Raw genomic sequence first — 20,443 nt, forward strand, 5'->3', positions numbered from 1 at the left:
GGGTTGGGGACCGCTGGTCTATAGAACTCAGTTTTTAGGAAATAATTCAGTTAACTTTCAGTATCCTCAAATGTCTTAGCAAATGAAATGACAGCGATAGAGCCATCAGTATTGACTTCCATTTTTGTTGGAGGTCTACATATATATATATATATATATATATATATATATATATATATATATATATATATATATATATATATGTGTGTATATATATATATATATATATATATATATATATATATATGTGTGTGTGTGTGTGTGTGTGTGTCTGTATGTATGAGTTAAAAAAAGGTTTTTGTCTTATAAAACGTTTTCAAACAATTAAAGACTGAAGTGAAATTTAAATCAATTAAAAACAAAAAGCCAATAGGAAATAAACATAAAAACTAATAAGATATAAACCATAGCAACACTGGTCCTGAGAGCTGTCGGCGATGCCTTTAATTGCATCTGCCTCTGTAGTTCGAAAGCATAACCTTATCAAATCGACTTTGATATGAAAAAATAAAAGCAGCACGTACTCACATTTAAACACGATGAACGGTAAATGTTTGGCCTTTCTGCTTGAAAGACTTAAAACGTTAATTTTCTGTCAAACGTTTTGATGAGTGAAGACTAAAAAACCGATTTGCACAAGTGTTCCGAAATTCCTACTTTCACCTGAATGCATCAAAAAAGAACTCTCGGCGCACACGAGCATGACGTCATGCGCTCGGACCAAGCCGTGACCCGCTGCTCCTGCTAAGCTAAGGTGGTTCGTACCAACAGATGGTCCGCGTCAAACGCTCCGAAAACCCGCTTTCCTATGAAATGTGCCGCATTAAGCGATAACGGCGCAGTCGTAGGAAGAGCTACCCACCGCGGCAGCAGCGTTTTCAGTGAGCGCCAGTTACTCTCCGGGAACGCATGCTTGTATTTTAAGTTTACCGCAGCTAGCTGGCTAGCTCGTCAGCTCACCAAAAGTGAAACAGGAACGAGACTGAAAGCTCCAGGAGTTTGACTTCAGCACAGCCAAAACAAGGTGTGTTTTCACGACCTGACCTTGTCTTTTATTTGTACCAGCTAAGAAGTGTGCAGCCGTTATTATTAATGTTACTTTGCCGTGTTTGACAGGTGTAGCTGTGTTCATTTAATAAAGTCGTGTGGTTTAAAAAAAAAAAGAAGAAGAGGGAAATGCCCTCGCGACAGGAGTTTTTAGCCATACTGCCACTGCATTGTTTTACTGTGCTTCATCACAGGCTGCCAAAAGGTGTTTTTGTATGAGGATCACACGTTTCCATACTGTAATGTATTCAGTCTGTAGTCCGAATGATTTTCAGTCGGACTGAATTATATACTGAATGATATTAAATCTCTAGTGAGTATAGAGAATCCCATATCAATAGGTGTGTGATTCTTTTATGTTATATGTTATTGATTAGCTTGAAGACATGCCATGACTGTGCACCCCAGCTGTGGACATTGGTCTTAGGGGCACACCGTTGGATCACATCACTTCTAAATGATAACAAACATCTATTTCTGCAAGAAAAGAAAGTGTTTACACATACGGGACAACACGGAGTTATGGTCAGAGGTTTGCATGCACTCATCATGTGCATAAATGTCACGTTAAGTCTGGGCTTTTAATGATTTCTTTTTCCAAGGTGGACTGATTGTGCAAAAAAAACCCCAAAAACCCAAGAATCGGGTGCTCAAAAGTATACATTCAGCCTCAAATATATGCATTGACCCCCATTAATATTTGGTAAACTGTCCCTTAACAAGTGGCACCTTAAGCAGATCTTTTTGGTGGCCATGAACAATCGTTTGACTTAATTCTGGCTTGATTTGTGAACGCTGCTCTTGCCAGAATTTGTAGAGTTCTTTTAAATTTGTTGGTTTCCTGGCATAGACCTGTTGTAGTACACAAATAGGATGGAGATGAGGGATTTGGGAAGCCCGTTCAGGAAGTTTAATGTTAGCCTGCTTTTTCCTATCTAAATGTATGTTTGGGATCATTGTCCTGCTGGAGCATCCGACTTGTGTCCAAGTTTCAACCGTCTAGTTTTTGATCTGAGGTAGAGTTGAAGAATTTGGAGGTAGTCGTCCTACTTCATAATTCCATTCAGTTTGTGCAATTTACCACTGACACGAAAACAGCCCAGAGCGTGATACTATCACTGCCATGCTTGACAGCTGGAAGCTTCACTTTTACTCCTCCACACATACCTCTTGTCATTGTGGAGAAATACTCAATCCCTATCTCGCCTGGCCATCAAACATGTATCCAGAAGGCTTTTGGCTTGTCTACGTGGGCAGTTGCAAATTTCATTCAAGCTTGAAGGTGTCAATTTTGGAGCAGGAGCTTCTTTCTTGGACGGCAACATCTTAGTCCATGGCGATTTAAAACTCTTCACGGTGGAGAATGATGCTGGTATTTCAGCAATTTCCAGTTCATGACAGGCTTGAGCCTTCGTGGTTCCTGAACATCCAAATCAATTCCCCCTCATCCGAGGGAGTCTGTTTGGGTCGTCTTCCAGATCTTGGCAAAATGGTGACATATCTGAATAACTGGTACTTATGTACAACTGGTTGAAGTGATGATCTTGGAATCTGCGGTTGTTTAGAAATGGCTTCAAGAGACCTTCAGTTCCTTGGACTTTCCTGTTGTTCAGCGTATAGGTCAGCTCAATGAGTGCTGTCAAACAAATCCTCTTTATGATGACAAAGAGAAACTACCGATTGTAGTCAGTCATGATCATTAACCAGAAGTTAATGGGCTTTGGCCTTGCCAATTTAAAAGAAAAAAAAAAGAAAGAAAATCCCAAATAAATTCAAACTTGTACATCCAATTCTTGTTTGTATTTTTTTAAGTCATAAAGATCATTAAAAGCCAAAAATCATCATGACATTTGTGCTCATGATGAATGTATTTTAACTTCTTTATGCGACGTAACAATATAGCCGCGATTGACCTAATAATATCTGTCAACAAATTCATCAGTCAGGGGATAATTCTGGGTCTTTTTCTTGGCTCAGTGGGGGCCTTTAGGAGCACACTCATTGGTTCAGATATAATTAGCAAATAGTCTGTTACCTTAGGAAAGACTGGCTTATTCATTTTCCTAATATCTTTGGTGATTTTATAAACAAAAGTAAATTAAACCTCACTTAAAGAAATAAGAGTTGTTGTTCATTTATTTATTTTTATCACAGTCTGGCTGGGTGCTGTCTTTTTTGCCTCATTGGGCAACATTTAAGGAGTCTTGAGCTTTTCCATATAGTTTATGCATGTAAACATGAATACTGTGGGGTAATCATGTTTGGTTATATCTCAGGGTTTTTCCATGTTGGATGTGACCTTTCAGGTCCACCTACAGTAAATACGATAAGTCTTTGTTGCCTTATTTAACAGAAATCTGTGTGTTGTTGTGTTTCCTGGATGTTTGAAAAACAAAATATTTATCGTGTTTGAGAAAATGAATCCCCGTTGAACATAAAAGCTTTATCGTTCATAATGGACAAATCTGCATGTACCAAAATATTGTATTTTATTAAATACAACAAATTGTGTAATTACAGTAGCGGGAACTTGTTACATAACAAACTGTAACGTGTTCGATCACAGTCAGTGTGTTGATCACTCATTCTGTGCTTTTAGCTGTCAACACACTTTTTATAGGACATAAACATGGTTTCTCCCTTGCGTTAGCAGCAGCTTATCCCTCCGTCGTCATCATGGAGTCCTGAAATCTTCAGGCTTCGGCGACTCGCCAGGTCGCTTGTGGTTGCTTTGGACCAGAGGCCTCTTCAGCCTACAGCCTGTCCGACCTCCCAGGCTGAGGGAGCGAGCAGATGGGGAACTGGTGCTGTTGTCGCCATGAAAGTCCCTGCGGCAGTTTGGAGGAAAGAAGCGGTTTGCTGACCAGTGACTCGAAGGCCACCCAGTTCACAGGCTGTAAAGCTGTGGCTGGCAATTGCGGTCCTGAAGGAGATGATTGCATGAGGTGAGATGACTGGGAAAACACAGACAGGGAAACTCAAAGTCTGAGTGTGTGAAGGGTGCTGGGTGCTAATAAGACTTGGTGACCTAATCTGGTACAACAGACACACTTTCACAGGATTTCCCAGCAGTGTTTCGTTTCTCAGGTTCCTCCATAAGCAGCAGACCACAAACAATTTTAGAGCTGACTCAGAACACTTTCAGCTGAGACTTTTAAACGCTTGAAGAAAGCTTTGGAGTTTGCGGTAATATTGAATTTAAGCATCTAAAACACGCAGACAGTACCTGCATCTGTGGTCACAAAAGCACCATTAAATGCTGGAAAATGGGTGAAAACAAAATGATGATTAGATTTTCCCCTGTGGGTTGTGTAGGATGCACCATGTGACCCAATGACAGCACAAAACAGAGTACTGAGATCAGAAACAGGGTGAGGGGGACTTCCAAAGGTCTTAAAGTGTTTGTGGAAGTCAAAACATTTGTCATTTCATGAACTAACTGGTAATCAAAGAGATAATGTTTTGAACAAAGGTTATCTGCTTCCTCTCCACCTACAGGGTTGAAGGAATCCTGAAACATTTCAACAGCGTCTTATCTTTGGTCACAAAACATTGTTTTTCTGGGCATGAAAAGGGTGTAGCCGAGGCTCTGTGGCATTGCTAATGAATACTGTGTTGTCACTTAGGGATGAGGAGCGGAAGATGAGTCCTGAGACCGGAGAGCAGGAGCCTAATAACACTCAGGAAAATGGACCCTTGAAGCAGGAAGTCATTCAAATAGAGATGCCTCCGCCCTGCAACATGTCTGAAGAAAACGCCACCGGAGTACAAGATACAGAGGAATCTCCTGCTCACAGTCGTCAACTTCCAATGCAGTGCGCTTTGGGGTCTGTCCAGGATGAGCACGCCAAGGCGGATTCTGAGGTTTTAAAAGCACCAGAGATAGAAGAAAACCCCCCCACGCAGGACAAAATCCCAGATGGCACCTCTCTGACACCTGAGGTGGTCTGCTTTGAAAAAACTCCGCATACTGAGGCAAACACAACAGTAGAGCAAACTGCAGCGAGCACAACTCATCATGACGAAGAAGAAAAAGTGACTGTTGAAGCTGCAGCTAAACCATCAGGGGAGTTTTCTGAAAATCACAAAGTGTCATCAGTGTCAAACATGCTGTTGGCTGCAGCTGCCCCGGCAGCCCAGCTGTCGTCTGTGTCTGTGGGAAAGCAGGAGCCTGAACCTGAGCCTCTGACATGGTGAGTTACATGAAATTAACCTGTAAGCTTAGAATTTAGCTTCCCTTTTATAATGATTTTAATATTTATTCTGAAGAGCTGGATAGAAAGTTCCAGTGCAGTTCAATGTCATATGTTGTCTGTATTTCTTTTAGAAGAAAATATGAACTTCTTAAAGCGCTTCTTTCTTTGTTGTGTGCGCATGTTGGTGTGCTCGTTTTACCATGACATTTCCTGCATTAAAAATATAACGCCTTACTTAAAAGTACCACAATACCTTAGCACCTGTATAATGTCAAATACTGTAAGACTCCTTCTAACAGCTCCAGTGTCTAAAATTAAAATATTGTGACACAAATGCGACACGTTCTTCTACACGTGTCGCATTTGACGAAACTTTAATCAAGTTTCGGCAACACCAAACATTTATTTTGCTTTTAGTGGTTGGACACATTGATATGTGTATTGTATCACTTCCCTTTGCCATACAGGTGTTGATACATTGCTGCCAAATGTAGTTCGTTTTGCTAAAACAGGAAGCTGCTCTAAACGTCTGTCAACAACTTGACTTACCGGAGGATCTGCTTTATGACTCTGGGTTCAAGATGATATAGCTCTGCCAATGCTGTAAATTCCACTCATACCAAGCAGATTAGTTTGTTTATTCTTTTTTTAAATTTTTAGTTAGATATGAATTGTGATGTCAAATGTCCAATTTTGTCCCACCTAGCAGTGGTGAAATCCCTGGATCGAGATTGGGATCAGTTCCAAAAGTTAATCGCTTCCAAGTTGGGGGGCAAAAAAACACCTCTGTTTATATTTTCTTTTTGAGTAATCCTGCAACAGAAAGACAAACTGAACTGCTCCTTTGGAGGTAACGATTGAGGGTAAACTAAGTGACTGGTTTTTATATAGCCCTTTTCTACTTGAGCACTAAGAAAGCAGTTTATACAACATGTCTCATAACCCATTCATGCACATTCACACTCCAGAAGATGTATCAGGATCAACGTGTGGTTGAGTGTTTTGCCCAAGGATACTTTAGCATGCAGTCCACAAACCTCCCAATTAGTAGTACTGTACTACCACCTGAACACAGCCTCCAAGTGATTAGGAGTTGTAGTGAAGAAGAAGGCAGACAAAGTGCAAAGCTCTTTACTTGAATTAACACACTGTTTAGAGTGAATATTATCATTACATATATTACAGTGAATAAACAGATGGTTACTCCTCTCAGCTCTGAAAAGCTGATGGGGTATTGAGATCACCCTGCCAGGCAGGCGGGTAGCTGTGAAGTGTGGACACGAAAGTTTATGAATGCAATAACTGGAGAACGAGGCAACATAGTATTTCAAAACTGATACCACAGATGCTACTTAAATCTCAGACGAGTGTGAATCCCGGACATCGGAGTCAGAGATCAACTTTTCAGATTTTTCAAATTTATACCATAGGTGCATTTACTAGGAGGCTGAGGGTAGCACAGACAACCGCTGGTATTTTTTTCTTCCGATGTATTGTTACACATATGTCTTGCAATATATAAAGTATTGTAGAATCACTGGGGATCAAAGTACTGTGATAGTATTGTGAGTTACTCTGTGACTCCCAATGCTGCTTGCTGCAGTCTTACTTTGTTGGTTTACTCAATTATAATAATCCAGATGAAACAGCTTGGCCTCCTTAAAAATGGTTTAAAGACAGAAGACTGTCTTATTGTTTCTAGAGGATTGTAACATTTTCTAATCACATCTGTGTCTGGTTTGGACAGCTGCTAAATTCTTTTCTTTCTTTTTTGTCGTTTAAGTTTTTATTTGTTTTATAACAAACAAAGGAATAACAAATCTTAAACGTAAAGCAGCCAAGTCGGCGCTTACCATACCATTCATGAATCTGATCGTCCCGGTGGTGCAAGAGCAGTCCCAGGATTTCTTGAAGTTCTCTGTATTGTTATTTAGCTTGGCCAGCAGGTGTTCATATGACACTTTCTCCAGCATGAATTCCAACCAGTTTTTAATGTCCGGAGCAGAAGTGGTATTACATGATCTGTATAATCTGTGACCACTCCCACCTGTATCACTGTATTTTGGTGTTTTAATATTAGGTATTATTGTCGGATTCCCCCAATAGGCATAGTCTTGGTGACATGGGTATCACCATGCACATTCTTATGTGTTATAATTCTATTTTCCAAAATGGGGAAACGTATTTACAGTCCCAGATCGCATGTATAAAGGTTCCTGGTTCTGCTTGACATTTCCAACATAAATAATTGGTAAGTAGACCCGTTCTACAAAGGCTAGATGGAGTAAAAAAAACTGTACTATCTTATAATGACTCTTTAATGTTTCCTATTATGTGACAGTATCTTTAACCATCCATCATCATTATTTGGACAGCCAAGGTCCCTCTGCCAGATAATCCTGAGAGCTTTACAGACATCTGTTTGTATGCTATTAAATAATTTGTGAAATGCGGATGCCTTGTGTTTGATACTGAGTAGATCCATACATTTTTGTATGTATGAAATTATCTTTAACAATGCAGCATCTAATCTATAAGTATTTCCAAAAGTTATCTTTTTGTTTTTTAACATTATATCTAAGCATGAAAACCCAAAAAAAACACCCCGCCTGTGTATATACATCACCTATATTGTGTGTCCCCTCCATAAGTCACTTTCCAGTATGCAATTTATTCCCAACACAGATAAAAAGGTTGAACCATAATGAGGAGTACAGCTGTTTAAAATGTGACATGGCATGCATCCCGTGTCTCTTTTCTTTCTTTGTTTGCTTCTTGTCCTAAGTTCACCATCCCTTTAATCATTAACCTCCGTTTTTTTCTTTTTAGATCTGTGGTTGCATTAGACCATCAAACTGTTGCAGAATCACTGATCAGGGCCGTTTTATGACCATGCTGTTAACGCTCTATAGGCCTTGACTTACTACTTTTGGTTTTTCAAGTATGACATGAGGTGATAGGGGCTTCTATGGATAGCTTTATTACTGAACATTATTACACATGTACGACTGTTGTGTAATCACTTGCTTTTACATTTGTGCAAGCAATAGTCCATTTATTTTTTTTACCTTTCTTATTGCTGTCTGCTCAGTGCCGGGACAGATGATTCAAACAGCAGAGAGCCCAGTCTTGAAGACCCAAAAAGCCATGATGTCTCCCAGTTGTCTTCTGGATTGGAGCCCACGGAACTCGACCACAGCGGTGAGGGACAGGACTCTGCCAGCTCAGTGAAGGAGCCAGAAACCACAGCTCCAGCAGACGCCAGAGAGAGGCCAGTGGGTTCAGAGTTTGCAATAACAAAACAAACAAGGTATTTGTTTACGTGAACTCTGGACTTGTGGCGGCAGAGTGGCACTGTGGCCACTAGGGGGCGAACTCTTACCATTGCATCTTCTATGACAGTCAGCCCTCCTCATACCTGCAGTTTTCCTACAGCTAAATGTGTGCTTTACATTTCTAAATACGACTTAAGTTGCACATTTGCAAGTTTGAGTTTAAGACATGAATGGTAAACTTGGCTTTATACACAAAACATGCATTTTCTTTTCAGCTTGCCGTTAGATGAAGATAAAAGGTCAGATGCGGAGCATACACCTACAATGTCAGAGGAGGTCATGTCTGTGGAGAAAACCAAGCAGGAACCAATGTTAGTGCAGGATAACGATGAAGATCTCCCCAAGGTCAAGCGGAACGATGAAGAGATAAAAGAGGAGAGGCCAACTGAGGCTGAGACTGAACCTGTGAAAGATGCTGAAGGCGAGGAGGTTACAGGAAAAAAGGAGCAGCTGGCAGAGAGCGCTACCAAGAATGTTGTGGCTGAGGCCACGGAGAAGGAAGACAGGTCTGTAAAGATCACCTCTGTTCACTTTATAGTCCTGAATTGAATCACAGCATCTGTTGAAAGAATAAAGGAGGTAAAACCACTTTTACCCAAGAAACAGATGGGATTATGAGACAAAAATGTAGCAAAATACACACAAATTATGTGTTTGGTATTTATAGTCAAGTTTATGTTTATTTTATTTTTTATTTTTTTGCAAATGTCACAGAAAAATGAAATCTGGACTTACACATTTGAAGTGTGAGTATTTTTAGTGAGATTAAGTTGTCCCTGTTCCAGTTGGCATTGACTTAAAATTGCTCGATATGGAGACCCAGGACCAGGCTTTGGATACACAAAAATAACTTGTTGTTTGAATAAAAATAAAAATAAGTGTTTCTGTTTTATGATAGTGAAGAAGATTTGTACAGAGGCGAAGAGGAGCTGTCTGTGTCACAGCTGGAGACAAAACGTCAGTACATCCTCCGCTTCTATTGCACCAGTGATTTTCAACAAGTGCAGCTTTTGTCTGTCATTTGAAATCTGGACAATAGTCTTTTTGTTCTGCCCATCGTCTCACCTTTCTCTGCTATCCCTCGCTCAGTTTTAAAGGTGGAGGACAGATGCAGTTTGTCACCGGTGGTGAATATTCTGTTGTACAGTGAGAGGGAGTGGAAGGGAAATACTCCTAAAAGCGCTCTCATTAAAAAGGTTGGTGCCTGAAGTTTCTCAGAAGAATCATTTCAGGCTAAAGCCAGTTCTTATTTATTTATTTATTTTTACATTAATGGCTAGGATGTTTCCTCTAATGTCCCCGTGTGTTGGTGCAGGGTTATAAGGAGATGTCCCAGAGCTTTGCCAGCGTACGAAGAGTCAGGGGGGACAACTACTGTGCCCTCAGAGCCACGCTGTTCCAAGTGTTGTCCCACAGCACCCAGCTGCCTGCGTGGCTGCAGAATGAGGACGTCATCATGGTAAATGTTCACTTCTGCATCTTATCGTTCAGAGCTCACGCTGAAACCAGCCCCAGCATGGCCAAGAGTTGAAACCACTGCTGTCAGTGATTGCTGTAAGAAATTGCAGCTTCCACATTTTGTCCACCCGCCATGCTCTGTGCAACTGTTCAGACCTGTTTGTGTGAGAGGCCGTTCTCCAAAGGCAACAAAGCAGAACTGACTTTACACTGGGCACAGCAGCAGTGGAAAAGAGGAACTAGAAAAGTACCATATCAGTCACACAGGCGCAGGTTGGCGACTCCATGACAACCATTGGTTGCTAAGGAAAAATTGCTATTCCCCAATAAAAACTAAATGACAATCTGAATTTCAGTCATTTAGCAGTTCCTGGAAGTCACAAGGATTTACCAGGGGATCCCATGTGACTGGGGTACTATGTTAGTGCTGATTACGGTGATAATTGGCTGCTTTGAGATTCAACATGTTGTGCGTTCAGAGATGCACTTTCACATCTCATGCTTGTAACGAGTGGTTATTAAAGTTACTGTTCGGAGGAGTCTGGCCATTCTCCTCTGACATCAACAAAGCATTTTTCACCCAGCGATCAGTGTCTGTTAATCCAAGAGATGGTTCTGTGGGAAAATCCCAACAGATCATCAGTTTCTGAAATACTTACACCAGCCTGTGGGCGATCGTGGCTCAAGAGTTGGGAGTTCGCCATCGCCAGTGTGTGAATGTGTGTGTGTGAATGGGTGAATGACTGGATGTGTAAAGCACTTTGGGGTCCTTAGGGACTAGTAAAGCGCTATACAAATACAGGCCATTTACCATTTTACCAGAAACTATGCCACCTTCAAAGTTTGTTAAATCTTCCCCATTCTGATGCCTATTTTGTCGTCTTGATCATGTTTAAGTGCATTGAGTTGCTTTCATGTGATTGGCTGATGAGATATTTTTCTTAACAAGCAGCTGTACCTCATGAATTGGCAGGTAAGCGTATGTAGTTTGCCTGCCATGTCACTTACCTGCTAATTAGTGCTAAAGACTTGTAATAAACCGCACAATTTCACTCACAAAGAATAGCAACAGAGTTCTTAGTCATGGCATGGTATTTGCTAGATAAATATCTTAAGTCCTCCAGACTGTACCTCAAAGCAGCCAGTCCTAATAATACATAACTTTAACTGCTGATGAAGTTTAGATTAATTACTTATCAAATTTGCCCCTCATAAAAGTTAAGGGGAAATTGGCTATAGACCAAAACTAGGTTTCCTTATGCACAATACTGAGATTGTGATTATGTAAAATGCAGCAGCAGAATGGGTTTTTGGGGTGTGACTACTCCTGCAAGCTTGACTGGCACACATATAGTTAAAGGTATGTTATTTAAAAGAAAAAAAGGATACTGTACTGTACTAGAACTGTGTGTAAATACACCTTCCAACAACTTGATGCGTTCTCATAAACATATAATTAATCAATAAAAAATACATAAAAGTGGGCTTTTCCCTTATGACATCTTCCTTCTTACCCACGGTGTTTTACATTTGGGGCTAGAGACCGGCCACATAAGTATTGTGTCAAAAGCAGAGAAGTAGAGACGTCTCAGGCCTTAGTGTGCCCTGAAAGGACATTAATATTTGTTCCTGGATCTTCAGACTCAAGACATGAAGCATCATACCTGTTTTATATTCAGAGAAGGGCCTTCTACAGATGGGGAAAACCTCCAAGGTGGCTCTGCATCCAGTGTTTTGTTTTTTTGTTGTTGTTGTTGTTTTTGCCTGTTTTTATTACAAAGGACTTTGTGGTTTTTGACCTGTGAAAGGTGCCGTATAAATAAAGTTTACTCACTTACTAGTAGAAACAGGCTGGCTGGCCGTGCCCGTTACCGGGTACAGTCTATGTAATTTTTTTTTTTTATCTGTCTTGCTAACTAAAACGTATTTGTCCTACAGCAGCCACCGTAGCTAGGAGTATGCACTGTAGTTATTCTGTCTGCCTTCTCTCTCCCCAAGCGGTCGCGGCAAATGGCCGCCCCACCCTGAGCCTGGTTCTGCCAGAGGTTTCTTCCTGTTAAAAGGGAGTTTTTCCTTCCCACTGTCGCCAAAGTGCTTGCTCATAGGGCGTTATATGATTGTAGGGTGCACCTTACAATATAAGAATAAGATTAATAAGAATAACTTTATTTATCCCGAGGGAAATTCTTTTGTCATGTACATGCTCAAAGTAGCAGGAGAGACAGAGGAACAGATGAATAAGATATACAATATATACAATAAGAGCAGTAATATACAGTAATAATGCACCTTGAGGCGACTGTTGATGTGATTTGGCGCTACATAAATAAAATTGAATTGATTTGAATTGGGAGGAATAAGAAAACAAACCTCGGTTGACTGCAATCTGCATTATACCTAATCCAACAGTGAAAATTTTACACAGCGTAACTTTAAGAATGTATTATCTTAGTTAACAGTTTTCAATTTTCCTGCGACTTGTGTCCATTTTATAAACAAAAAATGTGTTTTATGCTGACAACATAGTCACTAACTCCTTGGTCTGAGAAGTCACGTTGCTAATATCGAATGGTTAATTATATACAGCTGTTGGTAGAAAAGAACCAAAAATTTACTGCAGAAGTGATCATTGCCCCGTCAGTGGTTTGGTTCTTGTAAACACTGTTGTTAATGTTACATAACGTAATTCTTTGTGTTTACAGCTGCCAAAACAACTGGAGGCTCAGGATGGGCTGATAAGTCAGTGGACATTTCCTGGAGAGTGCCTGCAGAGAGATGGGACAGGAGATGCCGTCCAGCAGCTTAAAGGCTACATGGAGCTTCTCCGTAACACGGTACTGGCTGCAGACCTTCACAGAAACTCTCACACAGCACGAAAGTATTTCAAAAACACAACAAGCGTAAACCACAGCGCTATTTTTATGCCATTTGTGGACACTCGAGGGTATTGATATTCACCCATGAAGGGTTGGCTGATTGCTACCATATGTTAAAGGGAGGTAGTTTTCTAAAGGATGTGTGGCTTCTTTTTTCCTGTGTGTCATTAAAGCAGCCTGGTAATGCTCTGAGGGGATTTAGAGGAATAGCAGGAACTGAACTGATAAAAGCACTTTACCAGTCTGAGGCTTGGTGTTGAATTTATATTCAGTCGCTGCCTGGTAGGATGAGGAATTCTGGTGTTTACATACCTCTGTTGTGTTACGAGATGTAGCTGTAGCTGTGTATCTGACAGTATAATCTGTGGTCTGTCTCGTAGTCTGCGCAGTTTGTGTCATGTACATTTAAGTGTATAGGGGAAAGACACTCAATACAGCAGCTTTGCAATAGATAAAAATGGTGATATCTGATTCTGTAGTGTGTATCATCATAAAGGAAATAACCAACAAAAGATCCTTTTTGACCAGATCAGCCTGGGGACCAACGTCAAGAACAGATCAGTAACTACAAGCGTCATTTTCACACCTTTGAAAACTATAAAGTGGTGTATTTACAAAAAAAAAAAAATCTCCCCGCAACAACAACCTTGGGGTCGTAATTTGTTGTTGATGCTTCCATCCATACAAAAAATTATTGAAACCATCAGTGCTTCCATTAATCTCTATACCATAAGGTTTCAATTTAGCGCAAGAATCCATGTGCCAAATAGCATTTGGCCCTTTATTGCTTAATAATCTGTTGGATTGACCCGCTGCACCACATATCCCATTTGAATAGCTCAAAGGTGTCCAGCGTTATCCTTGACTCTGTCCATTGTGCTGTAGTTCTTTATGCACAAATGACATCACCTCATCTAAATCGGTGTGTTGTCTTCTGGATAGACCCATTTCCTAACATGGTTTCTTCAAAGTCTGGATGCTTATGATAATGTGCTGATTCTGAGGTAAAATTATGAGTAGTTATTTGGTGCCACTATAAAAGTAAAATTTACTTGGGTCATCTAATGTTGGCAAAGCAAACCTGTTGTGCAAAGAGACGGGTTTGCTTGAACCCGTCTCTTTGCACAAAGAGACGGGCTGTATTTAAATACACCTGCCCTGTATTTTTTTTTTTTTCTACCTTCAGCGGTCCGTCGTAAACAAATGAATGTGTCATTATGCAAACAAATAAATGTTTTCAGCCAAGATCTGTCAAGTGACCGAGTGCGTGCAACACAGTAGTCAATTTGCTCATTGACAAAGACTCATTCAGACTGATGGTGGCTACATGCTGGCAATCTGCCTGCATTTATGAATTAGAAAGCAGTTATTTGCAAACTTGCAAAAATCTCTCTGAGAGCGACTGCAGTCAGTCCAAGTCAGACTGTGACTGTTTGCACAAAGGTTGCATTCCCTTTAGGTGCAATCAGCTTGTGATCAAAGATGCTCGTGAGTGTGCAACACCCTCAAGCTCTGAGCAACCATTTAGTCACCACAAGTTGCAGTCAGCTACAGAATGTGAAAAAAATTCAATACACTCACCAATCAGAGGCAAGGAGGATGCTTTTTACCCATGTTACTGAGCCGTTGGCGTGCTCTGAATTAATATGTAGTATTTGAGTTTAACTTAATTAAACTTTAGCTGTCCAGTGTTGGATTGCTTTTTGGTTGAGTTGAAGTTTGCTTAGCTTATGTTATCTGCTCGAAATGAGTCCTCTTCTTCATTGTTTCCCCAGAGTTTTTTTATTATCATTATTTTTATTTTTTATTTTATTTTATAAAATATTGACATTCTGGTGCCAGTTTAGCTTAATGGATGAGCAAGTGATCATCTGCCACATGACCAGAGTGCAGCAGTGTGTTCGCTGCTCCACTATCTAATAAAGGTGAAAATGCCCCAAATTTTTCTGGTCTGTACGTGACTTACTCAACCTTCTGAGCCACAGCCACCCTGATACAGAAACTTGAAGGACATACACACATTTTAATAAATGTGAAACTGCAGGGGAAAAGGGGTTCCTAGTGCAATTTGGAGAAAAATCAAAGATCAGATTGTTTGAAGTCCAACTACAAGTGACAGGCTCATCGGGTGTGTCTGTGTTACCCAGAGATCTTTACTAACATGCTGAACATTTGCATTAAGAACCGTTCTCCTTGGCAGGTGCAGACAGCAAGTGTTAAATAGTAACAGTAATTATATGAAGTGGAAAAATGTTGAGTGTAAAGTAATGCATTGTCATAAAGGTCATCAAGCTTTTTTATCCTTAACACTTAACATCCAGGTCCCGGACTGTCGTCAGCTTACACTTTGGTGACTAAGTGTGCCTTTGTTCCACTGACTCTCAATGCTTTCTTCTTGCTGGTTGTCAGATTGACTGTTGATATTTGACCTGTTGCCTACTGACAGGTGATGTAATCTCCTTTGTAACAAAACATTCAAACAGCTGTCTCCTGATGGCTTCAGGGCACTAGACACGTTCCCACTATTCTTGTGCAATAAACCCTCTATTGTTGTGTCGGGTTTGGAAACACAATCACACAATCCGACCAAAGATGTACGTCATATTTCTTGGCGATTTCCAGTGGGGGGAAAAGGGACAGTAAAACGTCAACAAGCAAGTCCAACTGAAGTATTTGTATGATACTGTCTGACTGTTGTTCCTTCATTCCACAGTTTCACCCAACTATACTGGCACCATGATTCTCGTTTGCTTTGTTTACAGCTGTACACTGCTGACTGGTTTTATTAAAAAAAATGCAAGGACAAATAGAATTAGCCTTATCGTATCGTGCCATCTCTACCAACAACCTGCCCTCATTATCTGAACTTTAAGTTCCATAACCTGAAATTATGTCTGAAAAAAGCAGTAAATTCTCATGTATAGCCAGCTGTTTTAGACCTCTTCAGTGACTGATACACTTTGTTTGTCTCCAGTGGCAGGCAGCAGTGGACTGTGCCACCGACGCTGAGCGTCAGCAGCTCTGTGAGCGAGTGTTTCAGGGTGGAGAAGAGGAGCTCGGTCTGCTGGAGGCTCTCAAGCTGCTGATGCTGAGCAGAGCGGCAGAGCTGCACAGCTGCATGCAGGGCGGTGAAGACGTCCCCCTCTTCTGCTGGCTGTTGTTTGCACGGGACTCCTCCGACTGTCCACGCTCTTTCCTCTCCAACCACCTCAGCCACGTGGGCCTGACCGCAGGTCTGGAGCAGGTGGGAAGCGTCTCTGTTGTTTTTGACAACTTGATGGTAAAAGGGTGCTGGGAATTTTCTTCCCACTGAGTAAACATCTGTCGCACTCAGTAACAAAAACAACAATTCGGGCTGAACATCACGAGGTGGGTGTGTTAACATTTTTGTCATGTGAGAGCCGAATAGTAAAACATGCCGGCGCTTGCTCTGTTTTTTTTTTCCCCGCTTGTTTTGAGTGATGCACCATTGGCCCTGGGGGCGGAGGTAGTTTTCAACTGCTGAGCGTTTTAATTGTTATTTTTATTATTTTAATAACAGATTTTACAAGCTCTGCTTCTAAAGAGAGACTCCACCCGTAAATGTTTTGTGCTGAAGCAGCTGTTCAAACATGGAGCTGTTTGAGAAGTCTGCTGGAGTTCCTCTGTAACTGTGCAATTATCCCCTCCCCCCTCCCTTTGCGTTTTCTCTCTTGGGCAGGTGGAGATGTTCCTGCTGGGCTACGCCCTGCAGTGTACCATTCAAGTTTACAGACTGTACAAGGCAGACACAGAGGAGTTTGTCACCTACTACCCGGACGACCATAGGGACGACTGGGAATCTGTGTGCCTCGTCACAGAGGATGATCGCCACTACAATGTGCCCGTTGTAGAAGCTGCAGAAACACAAAAGGAGCTCCCCTCCAGCTGATTGCCACTGCAGAAAAACCTCCTGCCATACAAACACCCCTCAGGTTGATCAAGATTTATCAATTAAAGGTATAGTTTTGGGAAGTGTGCTTATTAATTGACAGCCAGCAGTAAGTTTGCTTAGCTTAGTACAAAGAATGGAAGTAAAGGGTACAAACATACAACCACCAGCACTTTTACTTGTTTGTTTTTGTTTGTTTGCTTTTACTTTAATCCACACAGAAATCAATGACACATGATTTTCTTCTTCCCTGGACAGAGGCGCCTCGCTAACCTTTCTCTATTTCCTTTATTATCTATTAACCTGTGCCGAGCATGGGTCACATCTGTCTGGACTGTTAGATGAAAAGGGGATCACAGGTCTGTTGCTTTAAATTATAAGCGATCTTTATCACTGTGCACACACTCCACCAGAAGTAGAGGTGAATGCACGTTAAGAGCCTGGTCTCAGTTTTAATCTCCATCATAAAAAAAGCTGTTTAAATATCAGCAGGAAAGAGAAACAAGACAAACTCTTCTGTTGTGATCGCTAGTTGGCTTAAATTAAGATACTTCTGAAGGAAAGGTGCTGGTGGGAGGATGTTCTTACCTTTGGAATGAGTGGTAACCTGAAACCTGCAGACCTCCACAAGAGACTGATGATTTTTGTTTTGGGACTTTTATTAGAGATGTTCCTGGCTAGTCATCATTTCTAAAAGGCAAAAAAATCACTCAGAAAACTTTTAGAATTGAGCAGACCTTAAATCAGGGATGTCAAACTCATTTTAAGTGGGCCGGACAGATGAAAATCTCCTTTGTGTCAGCATGAAGAAGTTTAACTACACATTTAATCTCAATATAAGAAGAAGTGCGATTTCAACACTACGTCTCAAAAGAAATGCTGCTGCAGCAGACAAAAGAATTCTGGGATTTGATTACAAGAAATAAATGTTACAAATTACAGAAAAGTTCTGGTAGCTCATTGCCCAGACTGTCCTGCAATTATGAAGCATACTTTATTTTTAATTCATATAAAATGCTCTATTTTATTTATCAATTTTGCTGTGGACACACTGTAAAAAAGGAGAAACTTCTCTAGTAGATGGTGCAGCTTTTCTGTCATTTAATTGGTTATCCAGTACACAATTACTATGGTGCAGTATGTGTGGCTGTGGAGGCGATCTTAATTAGTAGGAAAAAGCAGTAAAACACACAGAAAACAGTCCAATATAAGTCCACGATTTCTTACATTGTCTAAAGATATCCAGTTGGCCAGATTGGAGTCTTTGCCAGGCCGATTCCAGCCCCCGGGACTTACGTTTTAAATTTGTCAAGTTAAAAATTTGACATTCTGCAAACACATTCCACGTTAATGAAAAGGTGCAGAATGTGGTTAAACCTGGCTTTAGCTGCTTGTTTAACCAGCTATTTCAGCAGCTGACTAGCGGGGGGAGGGCAACATTTAAATAACTAGTCAACTGGTACTGTTTGACAAATATTATGGTCTGCTGTGTAGTAGGGCCTATTCTATAAGTTTTTTCTTCAGTTGTAGTGAGTTACTGCCTGAATGTTGCACTGATTACGGAGCGTATCCGTCTATGCACTGCACCCATACAGTCTGTATGTGGAGCTTTCTGGATAACCTTGCGAGCATTAGCTGACACGTTGACACATCTGGCCCCAAAAACCAAAGTGCTTAAGACCATTAAGCAAACGTAACGTCACAGCGACTGTGTCCATCTTCTGTATACAGTTTATGTTTTTGGCAGAGAAGAGCTAGCTGTCTCCCCCCGCTTACAGTCCTTATGCTAAGCTAAGCTGACTGCCTCCTGCTTCACATATCTAACTCAGCAAATAAGCACACGTCCCAAAAATCTTGACCTATTCCTTTAAAAAAAAAAACAACACACAACAAAATGCTGATTCAAGACCACGTACAAGATTTGGTTTACATGTTCTTGTACACACTGTACTGTATACACAGTTTTCTATTTGGATATGTGTACATATCGGATATCCTGTGATTTTCTCAGATAGATGCAGATTCCTTTGCAGGGTGTCATTTTGGAAGGAAAAAAAGCCCAAATTTTCTCAGTTTTTTTTCTTTTTTTAAATGTAAAATTTTGAGTGAAGCTGCCAACAGCGCCAAAAACTTTAGGTGATGGTATTTACACTGGATGTTGGGCACTTTGAGTGTTAATTTATTGTTTTGTTTTTTAAAACAAGTGTGACCGTCTAAATTCATTAAGTGAAGCAGCTGAATTAGTCAATGAAGGGTTGGGCGATTTATCAGGTTCAACACCAGATGACGATCAGAAGATTACTCGCATCCTCTGTGTCAGAGGTGTGATTTGTGGCAGTCTGTGTGTGCATGTGTGTTTGACTTTGTGTGTATGTGTGTGTTAAACTCAATGTGTAACATGCTGCCTTTTAACCAAGCTGTTCTGAAGGGAAGAAATGTGCCAATGTTGCTGCTAACACTGGCAACAGACCCAACCACCAGCCGCTGGACTCAGAAAAGGCTCGCTTGGTCCTCCGTGTTGCCTTAGAAATAATGCACAGTAAGAATGAATGTTGGATATTGGTGATAAGAGGCCATTTATGTCTTAATTCCAGAGCAGGTAAAGGTGATTAAAGAAAAGGTTATGCCATTTGCAGGAATGTTCTTGCACTGTCAAAAGTTTCGGACAGCATTTAAATAAAATGATTTTTTTTGGGGTGGTGGGGGTAAAGTTCTGGATTGAGGTCTGTAGACAAAATAAAACAGTGTGAAAACGTTCTTAAAGTGGATCTTTCCTCTTTGTCTTATGTATACTATTACAATAGTGGATGCTCATTTAAAATAGGGCCAGTGTGCTCGGCATATGCACAAGTAATCGTTTTCATCCCATTTAAGAGGTTTTTTTTCTAATCTTGGCTCTGCATGAGGTCAGTGAGGGAGAGGATATCTCTAATATGGTCATCTCACAAGCTCCACCCACAAGTTTGCAAGGGGCAGCCAATTAGAATAAAGTTGTGTTAAACAGGATGAGGATGAGTTTAAAAGCATCTTAAACTGGGTCTTTATGCAGCTCATCCTCTGTGCGAAACAGGCCATCTCTTTAAGACTTGCATATTTTAACTCTTCACCCTCGGATACCTTCTTCTGGTCACCCTTGTTTCTCTTTCCTGAACTGGTGTCTGACCTGCTTCCAGAACAAAATGACTGGCTACACATCAGAGGTCTAGGTATACCCTTGGAAAAACCTGGAAATTACTCTTCTTAACTACAAAGCCACATCTTTGTAGATATATACTGAGTTGTCAACACTGGCCATCTAGGGTACTGGGGGAGGTTGTCAGATGTCTTTATGGCAGAAAAGAGTAAAAGCCCACTTTCTTCTGATTGGTTGCCCCTCGCCTGACTTCTGAAATCTGAACCTGGTGCTCGTGAGCACCGCTTCCTTCGCTTGCCAGCGTTTTTATTTTGTTAATACCAAATTCAGATGTTGAAAAGAACAAAAAACATTTGTTTGTAATCACAAATGTTTTGCAAGATTGGTCAAATTTGTCAACAGAGCCCGCACGATGAGACTTGCACAGATTTATGAAAACAGTGTTTGTATTTTAATAGATGTTTTAAACTTATTAAATCTCACCCCTG

The 20,443-nt window shown here is 40.8% G+C and overlaps 1 protein-coding gene across 2 annotated transcripts; it reads left to right on the forward strand.

The window, feature by feature from the left end:
* The first annotated feature begins 699 nt into the window (after positions 1 to 699).
* Positions 700 to 19,570, forward strand: LOC120741044. Of its 2 annotated transcripts, XM_040043647.1 has the most exons (11): positions 701 to 1,024; positions 3,701 to 3,992; positions 4,674 to 5,240; positions 8,335 to 8,553; positions 8,794 to 9,084; positions 9,477 to 9,535; positions 9,668 to 9,774; positions 9,894 to 10,037; positions 12,739 to 12,870; positions 15,887 to 16,156; positions 16,613 to 19,570. In XM_040043647.1, exons 2-11 carry the CDS (start codon positions 3,841 to 3,843, stop codon positions 16,820 to 16,822), a joined length of 2,151 nt encoding a protein of 716 aa, XP_039899581.1. In that variant the 5' UTR covers positions 701 to 1,024; positions 3,701 to 3,840; the 3' UTR covers positions 16,823 to 19,570. The 2 variants fall into 2 exon arrangements, with proteins under 2 accessions (XP_039899582.1, XP_039899581.1); XM_040043648.1 differs by lacking the exon at positions 3,701 to 3,992 and having other exon boundaries at positions 700 to 1,024.
* Positions 19,571 to 20,443: the final 873 nt, after the last annotated feature.

Source organism: Simochromis diagramma, unplaced genomic scaffold (genome assembly GCF_900408965.1).
Source record: "Simochromis diagramma unplaced genomic scaffold, fSimDia1.1 OVJJ01000602.1, whole genome shotgun sequence".
Taxonomy (NCBI): Eukaryota; Metazoa; Chordata; class Actinopteri; order Cichliformes; family Cichlidae; genus Simochromis; species Simochromis diagramma.

Coding starts and splice junctions, on each gene's coding strand:
- LOC120741044 (XM_040043647.1), top strand. CDS start 3,841: ATGGGGAACTGGTGCTGTTGTCGCCATGAAAGTCCCTGCGGCAGTTTG. Junction 10,038..12,738: donor AGAATGAGGACGTCATCATG/GTAAATGTTCAC, acceptor TTGTGTTTACAG/CTGCCAAAACAACTGGAGGC. Junction 12,871..15,886: donor TGGAGCTTCTCCGTAACACG/GTACTGGCTGCA, acceptor GTTTGTCTCCAG/TGGCAGGCAGCAGTGGACTG.